At 54.3% G+C, this 21311-nt stretch overlaps 1 protein-coding gene across 1 annotated transcript in view; it reads left to right on the plus strand.

Annotated features, from left to right (window-relative positions):
• Positions 1 to 21311, plus strand: part of LOC144762531 (uncharacterized) — a 168360-nt gene that overhangs the window by 58991 nt on the left and 88058 nt on the right. Inside the window, exons 6-7 of the mRNA XM_078647755.1 lie at positions 16712 to 16795; positions 17056 to 17223. Coding sequence (XP_078503881.1) covers positions 16712 to 16795; positions 17056 to 17223 — 252 coding nt within the window. The remainder of the gene's footprint in view (positions 1 to 16711; positions 16796 to 17055; positions 17224 to 21311) is intronic.

Below are 21311 nucleotides of genomic sequence, written 5' to 3' on the forward strand. Positions count from 1 at the left end.
TAAGACCTCTGTCGCCTCTTGACCTTTTTTTATCTACATTTTCCAGGAGCTCCACTTTTACTGTTGGCCTTCTTGTTCTTATCCATCTTTAACACTGAGTTCCCCCAGAATTCAAGACCTCTGCTTAAAATATATTACTTTACCTGTAAGATACCAACCGCTACAGACCTCTCAAACATCTCATTCTCAATCAGAATTTCAGAACTTGTAACCTAAAATCAATTGCAAACCTTCTAGGAATACAATTTATTAAATCAAGATGTGCTCTGTATTCCAATGTAGCAAAATGCACTGGATGGAATTCATAAACACTGCCTTGGATGACGCAAAGCTTTCTCTCCAAAATAACCTATATTGTATTTCTAGGCCAGTTCTCTTAAATGGCCCAACCATCTGTTTCCACAGGGTACCTTTCTCAACATGAAGCCATTGGAAGTCCTACCCCTCCACACCCAAAACTCCTAACCAATTCAGGTGAATGGAGATGATTTAGCCAGGACTGAAAAGTTCAACTACAGAGGCAGTAAAATCTGACATGCAGCAACAGGCCGGGACATCAAGAGCAGTCAAAATGCAGGCATGCCTTCAGGCCACTGAATGTGTGGAGTTAATCTAAATACAACACCAATACTAAGCTGGTTCTTTTTCAGTGCGGTGTTCTGTCCATACTCTTGAATTGGATCAGAATGCGGGGGGGGTGATGAATTGTGACATCACCAAACTGTCAACCTTCCACACCAGTAATCTAAATAATCCTGGGCATTTTCTGGCCGCGAGCCATCAACCAGGAACTGCTCACCAGATAAAAGCAAGAGAGCATGGATACAACCACTATGAGAAAAAGATGGAAATGGACTCCTTCAGAAGAGAACCGGACTCTCACAAGAACAGCTCTCCACCAGACCCCAGAAGGCAAATGGATGAGGCAGGCCAAAACTGTAAACAAATTAAGACCTTGAACTACAGGTGGGACAGTGTACAGAAACTTGCCCAAGATAGAAGTGGAAGTCCTTCATTGCTGCTTTACATGCCAGATGGCATAATGCACAGAAAGTATGTGTGTAACCTTCTCATCACCCTAATCTACATATTACTCTGCACCCTAGCAGCTCTAATCCTCTTCTGGAAACACTGGTTACGACTATGCTGATTACCCCCAAGCACATATGAAATTGGAGAAGGTAAGCTCAAATCAACCTGTGGTGGGAGAGGAAAATACCATGAAATAAAATGGTGGCTGACTCAAACCCACCTGAACCAGAGCAAAGACCAAGTGAACTAATGTTCTGTGGCAACTCTACTATACAGTCTACACTCCCATGGCATGAAACATGGTGAGTAGCCCCTTTCCAAACTAAATATTATGGCCATAAATATAGATGGTATTCAAATGTTACCTGCTCAAAACTTGTGATGAATATTCCTAGTTGCTTTTCCTTGAAGAGTAAGTGCAAATATATGTGTTGTCAATGCTCAACTTTGCAAACAGTCCCCACCTAAGCATACCTACATACTGGCTTCCATTGTCTTGGTCCTCAAATCCTCCTTTTACTCCAATCCTTAATTAGGCGAAACCAAATGTGTTATCTACCTAAAGATTTGAAATCACTCTGAAGTTACTTTTCTATCCCAAGTGATCCAATTAAGTTGTAGGATAATGAGTTTCATTCAGGCTACTGAATGCAAACGCTTCATTCTGAAACGCCTCTGGTTGTTCCATTAATTGCAAAACTAGATCCTATAGTTGGCGCTCTAGTTCTTTGGTACACGGGGACATTTATGTGTGCGCTGCACGGAGCGGAGCGCCTTAGGGGTTCTCCACTCACCACTTCGCTCTTTTATTGCTGCAAAATTGCTCTGCTCATTTGCACAACTTATAGCCCTCATACCCGCACTTTAAGAATGTTTAAAGTGATGTGTTGATATTTTGTGTTCACTACCGCCTGCATTAAAGTTGCTTGCTGGAGTTGTTGGGTCAGATCACTTCCTGGATGCCCGTGGTGCCACTGAGATTCCATTTTGGTAGTTGGCGCTCTACTTCTTTGGCACACGGGGATATTTAAATGTGCGCTGCACGGACGTGCAGCAGGCGCGGCTAAGGTGAGCCAGTCTGCGCTAGTCCGCATCACGGAGGCGGCCAGCGCCAGCCATGCTACCCCCCAGCGCTTAGAAGGAGCTACTCTGGAGCCACACTACGGGCTCTGGATCTCACCACGGGCTGCCATGCTTGCAGTTGGGATGTGGCTGAGGGACCAAAAGATGCTTCTTCTGCGTGCGGTTTTAAACCGGGTCACGGCTTGCTTCTCTGGTTATCAATGGTCTCCCTCTTTGCCAATCTGTCAAGGACCCTCATATTCTGGCAGCCATGATTAATGCTCGCTCGCTTAGGAAACATCATGCGGACTAGTTTGATCTCCTGGAGGACTATATAGAGCCGCCCGGAGGGGAGAGGGGGAGGTGTGGCTATTTATAAGAACAAGTGGATCTTTGCTTGGGGGACACTACTGCTTGGGGGGGCTGCAAGGCGCTTGATTTTAGCGTCCGCTTCTCAGCACATTTTACCTTGGGTGGCTCCTTGATCTATATGCCCCCTGGCCTGGTGGGTTCGTTTTTTTTTACCTGTGGGGACTATTATCTCCAGGGTGGTAAGATTTTCCCACTTTATGGTTTTGGGTGATCTTAATATCCATTTGGATCAAGCAGACAACAAGGAGGCGCATGACCTGCTGGACTTACTTCATCTGGAGCAACTTGATCAGCAGCTCAGCATTCCCACTTATCAGGCCGGCCACATACTTGATCAAATTTGTACCAACTTTCCCACTGCTCTAAGGGATCCTTGTCTGGTTTCATGGTCAGATCATTTAGATCCTACTTTTCATGGGAAGTGTCTAATGCAGAGTCACTGGCGCGCTCTTGCGGTAAACTAGCATTTGGGAAAATTGACCCACTCTAATTTAAGCTGGCCTTGGAAACTTCTAGACCTACTCTGACAGGGGAGCTAGAGAAGTGCCTGAAGGGGTTCACTGGCTGGGTGTCTCGGGCAGTGGCCACTATGGCCCCACATCGGCCCACCAGGCTGGCTAGGAAATCTCCTTCTAAACCCTGGTTTAACTTGGCCCTTGAAATTGCGAAGCATGAATGCAAGATTCTTGAACTAGCTTGGCACAGAAGTGGATACTGCCCGGTGGCCAAGATGGAAGTTGTCAATCAAAAAACCTACTATGAAGCTATTACATTGGCGAAAGGGCAATTCTACACTGCCCGCATCGAATCTTCCAGTAACCACGCCAAATACATTTTTGCCATTGTACAAAGCTTCACATCCCCTTTGGCCCAAGCGAGTGTGACTCCATCTTCACCTGCCTGGTGTAACACTTGTTTCTTTAGGGACAAGATTTGGATTATTTAGGCGGCATTTACACCCTGCATCGCCAGCAGTGGGGAACTTTCGAAGACTCCGCCTGTTGATTCTGCTCACTCACGGTCTGTATTCAGACTGGTCGATTCTTTGGAATCTCTCTCAATTCTTAGGGGCCTCAAGTCTGGTTTGCCGCTGCTGGCTGCTGGCTGCTGGCTGCTGGCTGCTGGCTGCTGGCTGCTGGCTGCTGGCTGCTGGCTGCTGGCTGCTGGCTGCTGGCTGCTGGCTGCTGGCGCAGAGAGCATGAACATAGAAGTGAACTCTTATGTCTCTCCAGAAAGCTGTTGTACCACAGGTCTGGAAGCAGGCTAAGATCCTGCAGTCTTTGGATCCCCTCAGCCCAGGGAACTACCAGCCTAACTCCCTCCTTCCGGCTCTCGCCAAGGTGTGCAAGAAGGTGGTTCTTAAACTGCTTACAGAATTCGTGGAAAGAGAGGCACTCTTGCATCCATCTCAATCAGGGTTTCGGGCTTCGCATAGTACTGAGTCAGTTCTAGTGGAGGTGTCGGAGGCCATTTGGGAGTGTCTTGACGTCAGCGGGAGACCGGCATTAATTCTGCGGGATCTCCCGGCGGCATTTGACACGGTTCGGCACGCACTTCTCCTAGTGCGACTCCCCGGTATTGGGTTGTCGAGGGGGCCTTTTGGGGTTGGCGTAGGTCTTTCCTGGAGGGGCTGGTCGAGCAGATTTGCTTCCCACCGTCGTCCTCTTCCCCCCCCCCTCTGTCTGACAACTAGAGTCCCTCAGGAATCCACCCTTAGCCCTCCTTTTTAATGTCACTCCACTGATATATTTGGCAGAGGAGCTTGGGGCTAAGGTGATGGCCTATGCGGATGATACCCAGCTGCTCTTCACCTGGGACAAAGGTGCTGACTCTGTATCATTGGTTTAACACTGCTTAGCCTCTATCTTTAAATGGCTGGTGGATGCACAACTCAAGAAGTGTAATGAACAGAAGTCTGAGATCTTGCTGTTTGGTAAATTCCCTCTCAATTTCCGAGAGCAGCTGTGGCCGCCCAACCTTCCACTGCCCGTCAAAAATTTGGGTGTCTGGTTCGATGAGTTTCTTCTCGGTGCACATTAAGAAGCTGGCTGGGAGGAGGAGCCAAGATGGTGACCGAGATGGCTGCGTAAACGCTCGGCTCCGTGAGCCTTCTCACCCCGCGCTTACATCCTGGCAACCATCCTGAGCCGCAACGGCATATTACAGTAGGCGAAGGACAACTTTCTCTTATCGTTTGCTCCCGAGGCTTCTACGTGCGGCAGACCCGTTGCAATGTCCCAGACTGTTTTGCGGCCTTCACGTAGCTGGGACCGGGGTCTCGAGTGAGGAGTGTGGCCGGCCGCGACTGCGACAACAGCGGCCTCTGGTGATGGTGAAGAGTCGGCCGGTGGGAACCGAAGACTTGATGGCCGATGGCGACAGTGCCGACCCAGTTCAACTGGCGGAGAGCCTTGTGGGCAGTGTGATACAGCAGGGTCGAGGGGTGTGCACGATACTTGGCCCCCCGTTCCAGTGTTTTGTCCGGGCATACTACCGACTTTTCCCAGAGTCGACGGGCAGCTCCCAGGGAGCGGCGGAGATTTTGTTTAGCCTTTTGGTGACCCTCCGATGAGAAACCTGCCTTGACTTTCGGGATCCCCGTGGTGAATCTTATTCCTCTCTGGTGTGAGGCCCGGTCCCGAGGTGGGGTGGAGAAGGTCGAGGCCGGATCAGCTAAGATGGCGGATAGCACCCTCTTACGCACACCTCATCCGGGCAGAGAAGCCGCTGTGTGTGAGTCCTGGGGTCTGGCACCACGAGAGAGAGCCCACGTCCAGAGATATACTGGCTGCGTTAACAACTCTGCACATGACCCTGATCCGAGACGCCCGGGATCTGGGAAGACAGATGGCCGCCATTGTTGTCCCACCGCTCCACATCGGCGTGGCTCTATCTCAAGGAAGTGCCGATTTGCCCACTTCTGCGTCAGTGATAACTGCTCCAGCTACGCCTACGTTTGTGGAGAAGCTGATAGACCCGGTTCATGATACCGCTTTGGATAGATGTGTCGCATATGTGAGTGACTCGTCGGGGCCCTTATCTGTTCGGCGGCTGCAGAAACCACATCGATCTATGGTTTGGACTGCCCCGTCGGCGTTTCAACGCTTCCCGAATTGTGACTCTCTCTTCATGGCTGGTGAGATGGTGCGCGGACTGGAGGTTGTTTCCGGTGTCGATACTGACACAGACGGATTTCCACCATACATATTCGGCTGGGTCTTGGGGGCTACAGTCCCATGGAGTGACGGCGCTGCGCGGTCCGTCCGGATCGGTTGGACCCTCCACACTGCTCATTATGCCGATTGCTAGATGGATGTATGTTGGTACTATTGATAGAAAAGGCCAGGGGTGAGATCGTCTAGGACATAGTGGAACTTATTGTTGGCTGATGGCGCTTAGGGGGACACTCCGCGGGGATGTAATTGATTGCGCTATTGATGATTGTTTACTGTGGCTGTCCTGATCCTGCTTTTAGGATGTTTACTGTGCGCGGTGGGTGGGGGGGGGGGGGGGGGGTAGCTAGATCGATGGCCCTTCTCCACATTTTTTCTTTTTCCTTTTTCTCTTCTATATTTCGGGTCTCATTTAGGGCGATAGGCACGCTGCTGGGGGGGGTAGGCCGTAGCCTTCTGCAGGGGTGCAGGGTGGGGGGTAGGGGGATGGGGTTTGTTAATTTGTTCCTTCTTTGTCTCTATGGCCCTTTGTCCTTCTTTTTTGGTGTCGCTGTTTTTCGTGTTTCCTAGAGTCTTCGTTTTGAGGGGTGGGGTGCAGTTCGCCACGCAGTGTCTGTGTTTTTTACAACTATCCTGACTCGTGTGCCTTACCACCGTTTCTTCAACCGTATTCGCACTCTTTGCGGATTCCCGCTTCATGCTGCTATGGTAGGAACATGTATGACCATATGGCATTGGTTCTGACTTTTCTTCCTTTATTGTAAAATGAACCTACTTGAATCCTGATTCACACGAAGTACGCTTGAATAAAAGTTATATCCTGGACACTTATCAGACCCCGATTTTCGGGCTGCTGTACCTTTCTATACTGCTTTGCTGAACTTACGACTGACTAGTGGCCGGCCGGGATGGTTGTAGGCCCATGCTTGTATTTACTTGAAATGACAATGGTTCTCAAAAAAACCAAAAAAAAGCTGGCTGGGTGCTGCTTTGGCCTTCTTAAAATGCGTAGAAATGTTTTCCCTCTTCCACCTCAGGCAGCAAGGGGAAACTGTCACTTGTGCACTTATTCTGTCACGACTGGATAATGCCAATGCCCTTTTGTCTGTGCTCTGGGCTACCTGTTGAAAAGGCTACAGGTGGTTCAGAATACGGCAGCCAGACTGCGATGGGCATTTCAGCTAGGAACCATGTTCGCCATCAGCTGCGATACCCTCCATTGGCTTCCCGTGGTGGACAGTTAAATATAAATGATTGGTTCTAGCTCATCGCACTCTCCATGGGTGCGGTCCTCTTTATCTGCAAAACCGGATCTCTCCTTATGTTCCTTCGCAAGCCCTTCGCTTTGCACAGGTCCCCCACTTTAAGTATCATAGGCTAGGGGACAGCTCCTTTGCTGTGAAGGCAGCAGTGCCTTAAAATGCCCTTCCTCCCGCCCTGCGTTCCACTCAGGACCCAGCAGTTTTTAAAAGGAAGTTACACACTTCTTTGCTGAAAGTCTCTCCCCATATCACGCAGGAACACTCTTGAGTATCTGTGTGTGTGTGTGTGTAATAAATATATGTTAAATAATGTGTCTCCTAAGTGGATAGCAAAGCAAATGGAACATGCACAAGGATGCCAAGTTTTTACTTAGTTTGTGTCACATTTGGAAGTTTTCAGTCTGGGTCAACTGTTTTCAGCCTAATTTGTGAAATATTGAGTGGCACTTTACTGTTCAGTTTGGCATTGACCCTCTTCCCATGGGTATCTAACGCATCTGTAGTATAAACTGCCGCAAAGAGTACAATTAGTAACCACCAACAAAAGAATTATCAAACTCTAGAACTAGCAGAAATGTCCACTGGCAGCCATGTTGCTCCAGAAGGATTGCCCACAGCACCACAAATGATTGCAGTGTGGCCTCCCTCAGTATTAGGATAATTGTACCATCATTAGCCTGGTAAAACACCCTCCAATTCTCCTGCCTTCTTAACTGGCAGTGTCACTCACTATCCCAGGTACCCTTGTAGCACCGACTGGCTTTGGCATTTAATAACTCTTTAGAAGCATTGCATGGAAGATGTTGGACACTGAGTGGCAAGGAGAAGCTGTTTGTGTGCTAGAGAGCATATGCATGTATGGTTTTTATGCACTGTAGAGGTCTTCTGATATGCTGGGATAATAACTCTTTAGAAGCATTGCATGGAAGATGTTGGACACTGAGTGGCAAGGAGAAGCTGTTTGTGTGCTAGAGAGCATATGCATGTATGGTTTTTATGCACTCTAGAGGTCTTCTGATAGGCTGGGATAGTGACTCTGGCCAGATGCAAAGTACCACCAGGTAGGTGCTGGATAACCACCCTTTGTATACTGTTGCTTAATAGTGAAATAAAATGTTCATGTCCAACAGTATAATTTCAACACCGTATACCAGCAAGCACAGAAGTGTACTACTTCAAAACTGGGATAAATCGAGTAACGTGCCATGTGCATACATCACTATGCAAAATGAGCCTTACAAGGACCCATCATGTTGCTTGAACTAGTGCTTGCAAAGTCCTCTCTGGCTTTCTTTCCATGAAGTGCCCGGTGGTATGTTTGTGTGTCGTGATCAGTCTTAATTGTGGAGCTCCCATCAGCACTCCCTAATGAAGTACACAGCATAAACCTGCAACTGAGCTCTGCGCAACTGCCCATCATGCCCTTCACACCATCTGCATAACCCTACTTATGGGTTCCGCTTGTTCAATGATCACTACTAAACGCTCCATTGGGTAAGTGAACATATTCAACTTGTCTGTAAATCATTGCTTAAGAACACCGCTCAGATATATGGAAGATGGACTACCCCATTTATCCGAGCTGTGTATCCTCTTTGGGATGCTACAAAAGCACAACACAAATGAAACAGCCCACGTACATTCATTGATGACAAACCAAATGTAATACCGCTAAAGCTCACCCACATTACAAAAACAATCTAAGCTCAGACTGGCACTAACCAATGGGCATAATTCTAATCCAAGGCAGTCCATGGTGCCTTCTAGCTGTTCCCGTTCTCATACCACCCCAGCTCGACGAATATACTCTACCTCCAACCTAACCATTGGAACCATGGGAATCTTTCATATGTAAATCCAAGGTTCACCCTCCTGCCGGGCAAATCACACGTCACTGATCTTGCTCAGTCTTCTCAAGTCTTTCCTGGAGGGCTGGTTCCATGCCAGATTTTTAAGATAACTACATTCATGCAAATTTGGATGTACTAAAAATCTAGGGGCGTGGCTTAGCGGGCGATCATGGCGGACGTGGCTTGCTAGAGCTCCCGCCGGCCCGATAATTATCCTGTGATTTCTCCTGGCCCCCGGACCCGAATTGTGCACCACATCTGGGGCAACGGTGGCGGACGGCGCAGGGAGTCATCCGGTGCTGAAAAGGACGCGCTGCGACCTCTCTCGGCGGTGGGGCGGCTCGAAGCAGTGGGCGGCCTAGTGCCGGTTGAGCAAGCCGGGGCCTAAATTTTGGCACACCCGGACTGGAGGTCTCGATCCGGGGCCTGCGGCGCTACCCTTTGGCCACAATCCTGGGCTGCTGGCTGCCGGCGACCTGCTGCGGGACCCCCTGCCTCTTCTCGCCACATCAGCGGTGGGGGCTGGTGCCTGGGGGGGCCTCGGAAGACCTGCGGCCTACCTGGCCTTGGTGGGGCCGGGACCTCGAGTTTGGTAGTCCCCGCCCGGAGTCGTCGGCCCTGATCCTTCGGCCGGGTGAGAGCCCCCGGGGGCTGGGGTGTCGGTCGGGCACCTGGCCCGGATGCTTGCCCTTCCCTGCTCCTGCGGCCTACCTAGCCTTGGTGGAGCCGGGACCTCGAGTCTGGTGGTCCCCGCCCGGAGTCACCGGCCCAGCTCCATTGACCGGTGCCAAGACGGACGTGCAGTGCCCTTTCTTGAGGTGAGGCAGTTTGGAGCGGTGGACGACCTGGGGCCGGTTGACCGGGCCGGGGCCTCACTTTAGGCGGGCCCGGACCGGTGGACTTGATCCGGGGCCTGAGGCGCTGCTCTTTGGCCGTGATCCGGGGCTGCCTGCTGCCGGCGACCAGCTGCGGAATCCCCTGCCTTTCCTCGCCATATCTGCGGTGGGGGCCGGTGCCTGGAGGGGCCTCGGAAGACCTGCGGCCTGCCTGGCCTTGGTGGAGCCGGGACCTCGAGTTTGGTGGTCCCCGCCCGGAGTCGCCGGCCCAGATCCTTCGGCCGAGTGGGACCCCCCGGGGGCTGGGGTGTCAGTCGGGCGCCTGGCCCGGATACTTGCCCTTCCCTGCCCCTGTGGTCGCCGGGGCGGCGGCCGGAAGACTCGTGGACTGGGCTAGAGTGGCCCATATCTGCGCCGTGCCAGTGGGCGCGGGGACGACCTACTACGCCCTGGTGAGGCGGCGTTTCCTGGGGGCCTGCCCGATCTGTGGGCCGGTGGCGTGAGGATCCCGTGTGGCCTGGTGTGCTCTGGACGCCCCGGCCGAGGCCTGGTTGGTGGACTATCGTGAGGTGAGGTGCGGCCTTGCTACAGGTGCGTGATACTGATCTGCCATCTCTGCGGCCGCCATGACTCGGGGCTCGGCCGCCACTAAGACTGGACCCATTGATAAGTTCACCGGCCCTGGTGGAGGAGCTGGTGCGGCTGGCGGGGGCCAAACTGCTGGACCAGACAACGCGGCATTGCTGACAGCCATTACACAGTCCCGCGACATGCTGGATGCGAAGATTGGCGCGGTGGGTGCCGACGTGATGCTGCTGCGGCAAGATCTTCGTAATGCGGTCGCCCGCATTACTGAAACCGAGACCAGGGTCACAGCAGTGGAGGGAGATGTTGGTGCCCTTAAGAAGAAGATTGCCGACATGGAACAGACTCAGCGGGGCCTGGTGCTCCGTGTGGAAGATGCCGAGGGGCGGGCGAGGCGGAACAACCTGCGCTTTGTTGGCTTTCCGGAAGACTGCGAGAATGGGCCCATGGACGTTTTTCTGTCCCGGTGGCTGGAGAGCTGGCTACCCCCGGACTCCCTGTCGCGATGCTTCGTGGTGGAGCGTGCTCACCGCGCCTTGACACAGAAGCCGCCGGCCGGGGAGCGGCCTCGCCCGATCATCGCCAGGCTCCTCAACTTCCACGACAGGGACGTCATTCTCCGGGAGGCTCGGCTTAAGGACACCCTGCTCTATGACAATAATAAAATTATGATATTCCCGGACTATACCAAACTGGTCCACCAGCAGAGGCACTCCTTCCTGGAAGCCAAGGCCAAGCTGCGTGGCTTGAAAATCCAATACTCACTGCTCTACCCGGCCCGCCTCCGTGTGATCTTCAACTCCAAGACCCTCTTCTTCGATACGCCGGAGGCCGTCTTCAACTGGACCGATGAGACGGTCAGAATTCGACCTCATGTCCAACCAGGGCTGCACTCTGGGTCGTCGCGTGGCTCGTCTCAGGACCGGGGCAACCCGTCAGGCAGAGGGAAACGTCACCGCAAGTCCCGCTCCCGCCGGAGGTCCCTGTCCCGGGACCCTCTTTTGGGGGACACACAGCCCGATACGGATCAATCTGAACAAGGCTCCTGATCACCATTCACAGAGACTATCTGCTGGTTGCCTTTCCTATGTCAAAATATATGTTGCGGATGCTGAGCTGTGGTCGGTGGGACAGACATTGGCTGGTGCAGTATTGACTTCTTTTTGGCGAATACCGGGGCCATCCTGGTCTGGTACTTTTCTATGGTGCTTTGTTTATGACTCGACTGTATGTTTGTTGGGGTTCGGGGCCTGTACTATGGGCTGCCTCCTCCTGTTGGGACTGGGGGGTGGTTCAGGGAGTGTCTGGTTAGTTCGGGGGGGGGACTAGTTGGGATCCCTTGGTATGGCTGGCTTTGGGCGCTGTGTTTTGGGCCTGAAGTACCGTATACCGCGACAGATACTTCATCGTTCATTGAGGGGTGGGGGTGGGGGGTCTTGGGGTGTTTGGTTGCTTGTGGGTTGGGCCGGGGTTAGTGGGGTAGTGGGGTTTAGGGCTGTGTTCTGGGGGGTGCACGTGTTTCTTATGATGTTGGCAAACGGGGTGTTGTGGGCCGGGGTCGGGTACTGGGGTGGACGGGAACTGGCTCATCGTGACAATGGCTGAAGCTCCACGGCTCGTGTCTCCTGGCACTTCCATGCGTGTACTGAGCTGGAACGTCCGGGGGCTCCTAGACAAGATCAAACGGGGGGCTGTGCTTCGCTGGGCGAAAAGGGACTTGGCAGATGTGCTCTTTCTTCAGGAAACACACATGTTGGGTACTAAGGCACTGAGTCTGCAGAGGTTTGGCTTCCACCAGGTGTTTCATGCTGGCTTCACTAGGGGGTCGAGGGGCGTGGCCATTCTTGTTCACAGACGGCTGGCTTATACTCATGAGCGTCAATGGCTTGATCCTCAGGGCCGGTTTGTGTTTGTGCAGGGTAGGGTTGGTGTGGAGCCTGTGGTGTTCGGTTGTGTGTATGCCCCTCCCCCGCTGCAGTGGGCCCTTGCGGAGCGACTGTTTGCCTTATGGGCCGAGCTTCCCCGTTCCCTGGCTGTGATTGGAGGCGACTGGAATGATGTAGTGGACATGACCTTAGACAGACAGAGGGGACGAGGGGCCGAGGCTGTAGCCTCCCCTACTCGGCTGAGTGCCATGATTGATGGTCTTGGATGGGTGGATGTGTGGAGACATTTGCATGCGGGGAGGCGGGAATACACGTATGTCTCTGCTGTGCATGGCTCTCTCTCGCGCCTCGATTGTGTGTTTGTACCGGGGGCCTTCCTTGACAGGGTGCAGGGGGCGGCGATCCGGCCTCGCGGGCTCTCGGACCACTCCCCTGTGGCGGTGCAGATAGATCTCTGTAAGGCGCGCCAGCCGTTTCGGTGGCGGATGTCTACGTGGCACCTGCAGCGACCAGATTACTCCCAGCATCTGCGCGGTGCAATCGCCCACTACTGGCAGGACAACCTTACGGTGGGGATGGATGCAATCACAGTGTGGGAGGCCATGAAGCCCGCCTTGAGGGGTGTGGATATAGCCTGGTGCGCAACGGCTCGTCGGACTCGCCAAAACAGTATTACTGCTGCCGCGGTGCAGGTGGAGGCGCTGGAGGCGCGGCACAGGGCGGCGGCCGATGATGTGACACTGCGGCTGCTTTTACAGGCGCAACAGTCTTACTCCTCGGTCTTATTAGATGAGGCACGCCAGGCGTGGCTGGCTACGCGTAGTAGGGTATATCAGTGGGGTGACAAGTCTTGCACCATGCTCCATAGGCTTTGTCAGCAGACTTTGCAGCCAATCACCTTGCCGGGGCTTGTTGACGACGCAGGAGTGGCGATTACAGACCCCGTGATCCTTGCGGCGAGCTTTGCGCGCCATTATGAACATCAGTATGCCCCCCGGGAGAGCCTTTCCTCTGATGGCATTGAGGAATACCTCGCAGCGGTCCATCCGCGGGCGGTCTCCGATGATGTGCGTGACGCTCTGGAGCTCCCCCTGACGGCGGAGGAATTAGGCGACGCACTGGGTCAACTAAACGCGGGTAAGGCACCGGGGCCGAGCGGGTTCCCCAGCGAATTCTATCGGAAATTCCACCTGCAGCTTGGGCCACATTACAGGCGGGCGTTGGAACTGGCGCGGGAGCGTGGCACCCTCCCCCCAGACTGGCGACATGCCGAAATTGTGGTCTTTCAAAAGCCGGGCAGACCCCCCCGAGCGCCATGAGTCGTACCGTCCCATCTCCCTTATTAATTTTGAAGCCAAGCTCCTGGCCAAGGCGCTTGCAAACCGCCTCCTCCCGCATATCTCAACCCTTGTCCACCCGGATCAGGCGGGCTTTATGCCACACCGGGCGACGCGGCACAACATTCGGCGGGCCCAGGCGGCGCTGGACGCGATCGGAACCACCGGGGATCAAGCGGCGCTGTTGTTGGCAGACATTGATAGCGCCTTTGACTCGGTCAGCTGGACCTATCTCTTCGCCCTCCTACCACTACTGAACTTGGGACCGGTTTTTGTCTCCTATGTAAAACTGCTCTATACGGATGTCACCGCTTCGGTACGTGTTTCTGGGGCGGTCTCCACGCGGTTTCCTGTGGCCAGGGGCACCCGACAGGGATGTCCCCTCTCCCCGTACCTCTTCGCGCTGGCTATGGAACCTATGGCCGCCCGGGTGCGCCAGGACGCGCTTTATCGGGGCTTTGTATGGGGGGCGGACCACTCGGACCGCGTTGCCTTATATGCGGATGATGTGCTCTTCTTTATGACTGATTTGCATCGTACGGGCCCTCGCGTTCTTGAGATCATGCATGAGTTTGGTCTGGCGTCGGGGCTTTTTCTTAACCCACGCAAGTCGACCCTGTGGGTGCTGGGGAGTGACACGGTGCACTGCCCATGGGCTGCGTCCCTTCGGGTGGTGGTTGAGGGCATGAAATACTTGGGCGTCTTCCTCTCGGCCTCGGCCGCGGTGGCGTGGGATCGGAACATTCGGCCGGTGTGGGATAGGGTCCAGATGGACGTTAAGGCCTGGACACGTATGCCCCTTAACATCTATGGTCGGGCGGCAATTTTTAAGATGGTCGCCCTGCCTCGGCTCCTCTACCAACTGCAGAATCATCCCTATAGAATCGACCCACAATGGTTCCGGAGTGTCAACTCGGTGCTGGGTAGGTTTTTGTGGGCCGGGGGCGCCTCTCGGGTCGCGCTACGTACCTGCTTTCTCTCTACATACTGTGGCGGCTTGGCGTCCACGGACCTCCTGTCTTATTACCAGGCCTCCCACCTCCTCGTGCTCAATGAGTGGTGGTATGGGGACCGTAGTGATCCGGCTTATGCTCTGGAGCACTCGTTGATGGGCGGTGCCACGCTCCACACATTGCTGTACTCGGCCAGACGGAGGAGGGTATTGCCGAGGGTCACTCAGGTGGTCTTTGCGGTCTGGCGGCAAGCTTTGCATCGTGTGGGGTGGTGGGGCAGACTGACGGCTGAGACGCCGTTGTGGCGTAATGGCCTGCTCCCGGCGCTGGCTTCCCTATCCGGGTTTGGCGGTTGGGACGCGATCGGGATTTCGTCCCTTGGTCACGTTCTCTCTGGTACTACGCTTAAGTCCTTTCAGGACCTTAGCTCTGAATTCAATATGCCTAAGTCCCAATTCTTCCGGTACCTCCAGTTCCGCCATGCCCTTGGCCCGAGTCTGGTGGGCTTGGAGCAACTCCCCGATTTCAGTCCCATCGAGGCTAAACTATTTATGGGTGACCTAGGCGACAAAAAGGTCTCTCAGATATATCGCTCCTTGGTTACACACTGTTCCCCCTCCCTCTCGTCGTTGAAGGCCTCCTGGGAGATTGATATTGGCCCCTTGGATGATGATGACTGGCGCGAGGCCCTTGAATCCCCCCGGGGAGCTGCTATAGCTGTCCGTCTTAGATTTATTCAGTTCAAATACCTCCACAGGGCCTACTATACTAGGGAACGGCTGTGGCGGGCGGGCCTTATAGCCGCCCCGGAGTGTCTGAGGTGCGGTGATGAGAGAGGGACGCTTCTCCATACTGTGTGGTCCTGCGGGAGGCTGACCAGATTCTGGGCGGGGGTTTGGGACTGTCTTTCGGAGGTGCTGGGGTGGGACCTGCCCCGTACCCCTAGGCTGGGTCTCCTTCATATCCTGGAAAATGTTGGGGGTAACGCTTACAAACGTCACTTGCTGCTTTTGGGACTGGTGGTGGCCAAGCGGGATCTGGCCCAAGCCTGGAAAAGCGTTCGTGCCCCCCCACTTGGTGCATGGAAAGCGGGACTGGACTTCCTTATGGGCCTGGAATTACCTGTTTTTGAGGCCAGAGGGTGTCCCCGGAAACACTACAAAATTTGGAAAAGATGGGCGGACTACAGGGGTCTGCACCTCGACCCCCCCGCTGATCTTGATGATGTGTTGGCTCTGGATGTGGACCCCGTACCTTAGACTGTTGGCTGACTCCACCTTTGTTTTTCATCTTATGTTGCTACGCTGTGAACACGTGCACTGGGTTCGGGTGGGATAAGGGGTGGGTAGTAGGGGGGGTGTTGCAGGGCGCTGTTGGGGTTGGGTGGTCTGGGAGGGGATTGGGGTATGTTTTCTATAACTCTGGGTTCACTGCTATGCCTTTTTCAGTGTCTGTCGTTGACAGTCTCCTCCTGACTGTGGAGGGCTGTATTGATTCATGCATGAACTCTTAATAAATACGGTTTTGAAAAAAAAAAAAAATCTAGCCTGGGTCCTGCCCTCCAGGACAGACTTTGGAGAACTCTGATCTAGATGGGCCAAAAGGCACCCTATACAGAATAGAAGCCTGGTCCAGTCTTGGGTCTGCAGCAGCAAGGTAACTCCCAAACATTAGGGATGCAAGGCCATATCCATGGCAAGCTGTATGACCTGTGAAGATCAACCGCCTCCACCCCGGCATTGTCTAGTCAGTTATCTTTGCCCAATGAATAGTCAAGCCATGCATGTTGGACCTGAATCATTGTTCTAAAAGGGAGACTACTTTAAATAAGAGTGAGCAGAATAGTTTGTAGAAATAGCTTGTACGCGGACATCCATTTACAAGTATGCAGTACACAATTGTACTATCATCGTTTGCAAGTTCTTGGATGGTTTACTTCTGCCGCTATGTGTAGATTTGTTGTATAATAATGAATTGCAGCTTGCTTCGTCAAGGAGAACCATGGGGGGAATATGGAATTTGCAATGGCTTGAACTTAAACTTTTGTGATGAGTGGGCTTCAACACATTTCCTCAAAGAAATTGCGTCATGACCTGCTGCTGCATTCTATTTTAGCTTGTTTCAACTTAAATAATGTATTGTCCCTGCAAACTGCTGTTAATCTTGTTTCAACATATGGGGTGGCAAACATGTCCATATCCATTTCCCACAGATGTATGTGCTCATACAAAACTAGTACTTTCTGTGGTGTGTGTGTGTGTGAATCAACTTTTGGTAGGACCTGCTTAGGTAAGGTGAAATAGGCACTGACAGTTGTTCAGTGGTGCGTTCTTTGTAGAGTCTGATCTATGCTTTCTTTCTAGGTGTCTGTTGAGAGAAGCATTCCTTTGGCTCCAGAGGGCTACGTACAAGATCAGCCAGAGGATTGGGCTGCAGCTTTTCCAAATGTGAGTTCTTGAGTATGTATTCAATTTTGTGAAAGAAGCAACCCCCCATCTCTACATATCAATGAACCCCTGAAGCCCTTGCACGGTATCTGCATATTCTGTAATCCAACATTCGCTTCAAGCTATGGCAATGATGAAAAAATGATCCAGGTCGATGATGAAATGCGTTTATGAAGGCAGACGTTGTTGCCATGGCCAAATACTTTAGGTGGAAGGGTACTGGTGCTACACACTACCATAACTAACTTTTGTGTTCTCAGGCAGTGGCTGGTAATGGGTCGGTCTGGCAGATTGTATTCCACCTCCCATCTGGAAGGAAGGCCATGCCTTTGAGTGCGGCACAAGAAGCTGGTTATGGAATCCGCACTACAGAATCTCGGATTGTGCTGCGAGCTGCTTACAATGCATCGGAGGCATCTACAGGAATTGTAAGTATTGTGCAGCTATATTGGTCCATTATTTGCTTATGGCAAGCACCAACTTAAAGGGGGACCCCATTTAGGTTTGCTCTTCTGACCATCACACCAGTTAGGAGGGGATGTGCTTGGCCTACAGTGTCACTTAAAAGCTTCACACGGGGGCGTGGCCAAGATGGCGGCGGAGTAGGACGTGTTGTGTCCCCCCCTCCGGCGCCCGGCCCTGCATAGCCTTGTTTAGCGACGGCACCTGGAGTCTCTCTGGGCGGGAAACTGCTCCTCAACTCCCCCGAAGTGGGGATCAGCACTGGGGCGACTCTTGGAATCCCCGGTCCCGGGAGACGCGACCCCGAGACGACGGTGCTGCCTGATACCCAGGGCCTGCACGGCGCTCCGGTCTGGGGCCTCGCCTGAGGCGGGAGACAGCTCGGCGCGGCTTGGCGGCCAGAGACAGGAGTGAGAGCCTGCGCTGCCCGGCGGACGCCTTCCAATCCCCCTAGTCGCGGGCGGCCGCCTGCCTGGCGCCGGTCTTGAGCCTCGGGAGGAGGCGGGGCCTGCGGCCGCGGCGGCCTGAGTGAGGGCGGCCGGCGGACTAATCGAGGCCGGGGATCGAGGCCTAGTCCGGGAGGCGGTCGGCGCTATTCCTGGGGCCCGGCCTTTGTTCTGTGGCCGATCCGTTGCAGCAGCAAGGGTGGATCTGCGACCCCCTCCCCCTCACCCCCCCCCCCCCCGTGAGAGGAGGTGCTGCGGATGGCGGCGGAGTGGGGGACAGCCTTCCTTAGTGCCGGGTGTCTACGTGCTCCGCCGGGAGCGGATTGGAGGGGGGAGCAATTGTGCGCGCAGCCCCAGGGAGAGTTACGGTTGAGCTGTTTGCCCAGCGCCTGCAGCATTCCCGCAGTGGCCGCTCGGAATAGCGGAGTGTTCGTCTGGAGGTGGGCCTACCTGGCGGCCGGATCCCCGGAGGCTAAGCAGACCCGGTGAGCAGCTTGTGGAGGGCGGCTGGTATTGGAGTCAGAGCGGGGTGCCATGGGAGGGGGACGCTGACTGTCCGGTGAGGTCGTGGGCCTAGCAGACCTGCATTGCTGGGGGCCGGCTCCCCTGGCGCCACCTCCCGTCTCCCCCCTGTGGACACCCTTGGGGCGCTGGACATTGCGACTGCCTCTGGTTCTTGGAGCATTGAGAGGCAGCTGGTGAGCCTGTGGTTTCCTTTGCCTGCCCTCCATTCCTCTGCGGGACGCTCTTCCGACTCCTGGGGGCAAGGACCTGGAGCAGTGATGGCCAATAATCCCCGTAAGGTGAAGGCTGGGAAAGAGGGGACTACCAGGAGCTCTCAGGCCCCGGCCTCCCCGGGCCAGAGTTCGTCATCGGGGAGATCTGATGATGAGGCCCCGGCCACTAAGGCCTTCATGAAGGAACTCTTTTCCTCCATCAAAGACGATATATCGGAGCTTCGTGCCCAGCTTACGTCGGATCTTCGCGAGGTGCGGCGGGATGTCGACTGCATCGGGGAAAGGGTGGCCACCCTGGAAGATCACGACCTCAGCACAGCCAATGATGTACACTTGCTGCAGCAGGACGTGCTCCGCCTGATGGAGCAGAATATAGACTTGCAGGTCCATGCTGAAGACCTGGAGAACCGCTCCCGCCGGAACAACATTCGCATTAGGGCGGTCCCCTGGGACGGTGAGGCGGGAGATCTCCGAGGATATGTGCAAGCTCTCTTCCTTCAGATTCTGGATGAGGAGGACGTACAGGAGATCAGAATGGATCGGGTTCATAGAGTGGGCTTGCCCAGGCGGAACAGAGGTCCCCCCCCCCCCTGATATCCTGGTGTGTGTCCACGATTTCCAGGTCAAGGAAAGGATTCTGAGGAAGGCGCGTGATATCCCCTCCCTGCAATTTAGAGAACATCGACCTCCGCTGTACCAGGACCTAGCCGTGACGATGCTCCAGAAGAGGCGCGAGTTCCGTCCCATCACTACCTACCTCCGAGAGCACAATGTCTCCTACTCCTGGGGCCACCCTTTCTGAATTATCTTCCGGTGGCAGAACAGGCTGGCACAGATTCGTTCCCTCCGGGAAGCAAAGGAGCTGTTGGGGATTGGGGATGAGACCCCGACACCCGAACGTCGGAGCCCCTCACCGCGGAGAAGGCGCCGTTCCTCGTCCTGGCACAGGGTGGGCCCGGAGAATCGCAGGAGGCCCGACCGCACAACTAGCCTTCAGGAGCGGGGGAATGCAGTGGCCTCTGTAGACTCCGCCACGCTTCCACCGTCACAACAGAGCTCTGGGGCGGCCTGATCGTCGTTCCGCATGCCTTGGTGCCGGAGGGGCACGCACTTGCAGGTAACGGGGCTATGAATGTACTTTCCGAGAAGACACCCCGGTCTTTGGCCCTGGGAGACTCGTTCTTGGGTCTCCAACTGCGCCCCTTGGGAGACTTTCTTCGGGGTCTGTCCTCCTTGGGACTCGTTTTGTTTGTGTTTTGGGTTGTTGGGGAGTTTGGGGGAAGATGGGGGGCAGGATGGGGAGGGATGGGGTGCTGTTGGGGGGCGGAGGGTTGGGGGGGGGGGGGTGGTGACGACGAGTGGTCGGTTGTGCGTGTGAGGACTGGTCTGCTGGCCCGCTACTATTGGTTGTGGAGGGCGCTTGTCCTATGCCGGGCCTTGGGGGCTGGTTGTTGGTCTGGGAACATGAGCTGGGAGTGGTACGGGTGGAGCCAGTGCTGGGAGGAGAGGAGAGATTTCCCTGGCCTGGGAGTTGTCTGGAGAGGGGGGCTCCAGGGAGGGGGGGGCCTGCTGGATTTAGCTGCTGGAGAGCTGGGGGGCCTGATCTACTCACATGCCTATTAGCTTGGGTACTTGGAATGTGAAGGGCCTTAACTCTCCACAGAAGCGCCTGAAGTTGTGGAAATACCTTTTGGATCACCACTTAGACGTGGTGGGCCTCCAGGAGACCCACCTGGCCCGTAGAGATGAGCTCCGGCTCCGACATAAGCAGTTTCCCCTCATATACAGGTCTTCCGCTTCTACCAAGCACAGAGGGGTGGCTCTTTTATTCAGGTCTTCCATTCAATTCCAGCCTCTGGGAGTGAATAGCGATAAGGAGGGCAGGTGGTTGATGGTTAAAGGGATGCTTCAGGGGCGCCTGTGTACGTTTGTGGTAGTGTATGTGCCGAATGCCCAGCAGAATAACTTTCTTCAGGGACTGTTGGATGCCGTGGGGGCCTTCGTCGAGGGTCACCTGGTGGTTATGGGGGACTTTAATATGGTATGGGATCAGGCTGTGGACAGCTCCCGTGCCCAGAGGACGGACTCTGGTGTCTTTTCCACTGTCACTAAGCAAAGGATGGAGGAGCTGGGCCTTCTAGATGGATGGCGTGAAGTGAACACACAGTCCAGGGACTATACGTTTTTTTCTCATGTGCACCACACCTACTCACGCATTGATTATGTTTTTGTGAGTCAGGCCCTCAGGGGAGATGTCCGGACTTCTACGATTTTTCCTCTCTCTGTCTCAGATCATGGCCTCTTGACACTCCAGCTTCAGTGGTCGGTGAAGGGGGATGGGTATCGGAAGTGGTACTTTCCGGCAGCTCTGGTGCGTGATGAGGCATCCTGTAAGGAACTTAGGAAAGCTATTAGGGAGTTCTTAACGCTTAACCCGAGCTCGGACACCTTGGTATTTAACACCTGGGATGCTTGTAAGGCCTCGCTGAGGGGCACCTGCATAGGGCTTAACGCGGCTCTTAATCGCCTGCGTAGGGTGGAGCGGGAGGCCTTGGAGGTTGAGCTTGAGAAACTTGAGCGGGCCCACAAACTAAACCCTTCTCGCATGACACTCAGACCTCTGTCGGCTATTAGGGGGGAGTTGAAGGCACATTACACCAACCGCTCTGAACTAACCCTCCTGCGTTTGCGCCGGGGGTCGTATGCTCAGGGGAACAAAGTGGGCCGCCATTTGGCACGCCAGCTCCGAGAAAAGAGGGAGAGGGAATATATAGGGGGGATCCGGGATTCAGGAGGCACGATTCATCATCGGGATGGGGACAAGGCGGATATTTTTGGACGATTCTACGAGACACTTTATAAAGGTGATTC

This window comes from Lissotriton helveticus, chromosome 6 (assembly GCF_964261635.1).
Source record: "Lissotriton helveticus chromosome 6, aLisHel1.1, whole genome shotgun sequence".
NCBI lineage: Eukaryota > Metazoa > Chordata > Amphibia > Caudata > Salamandridae > Lissotriton > Lissotriton helveticus.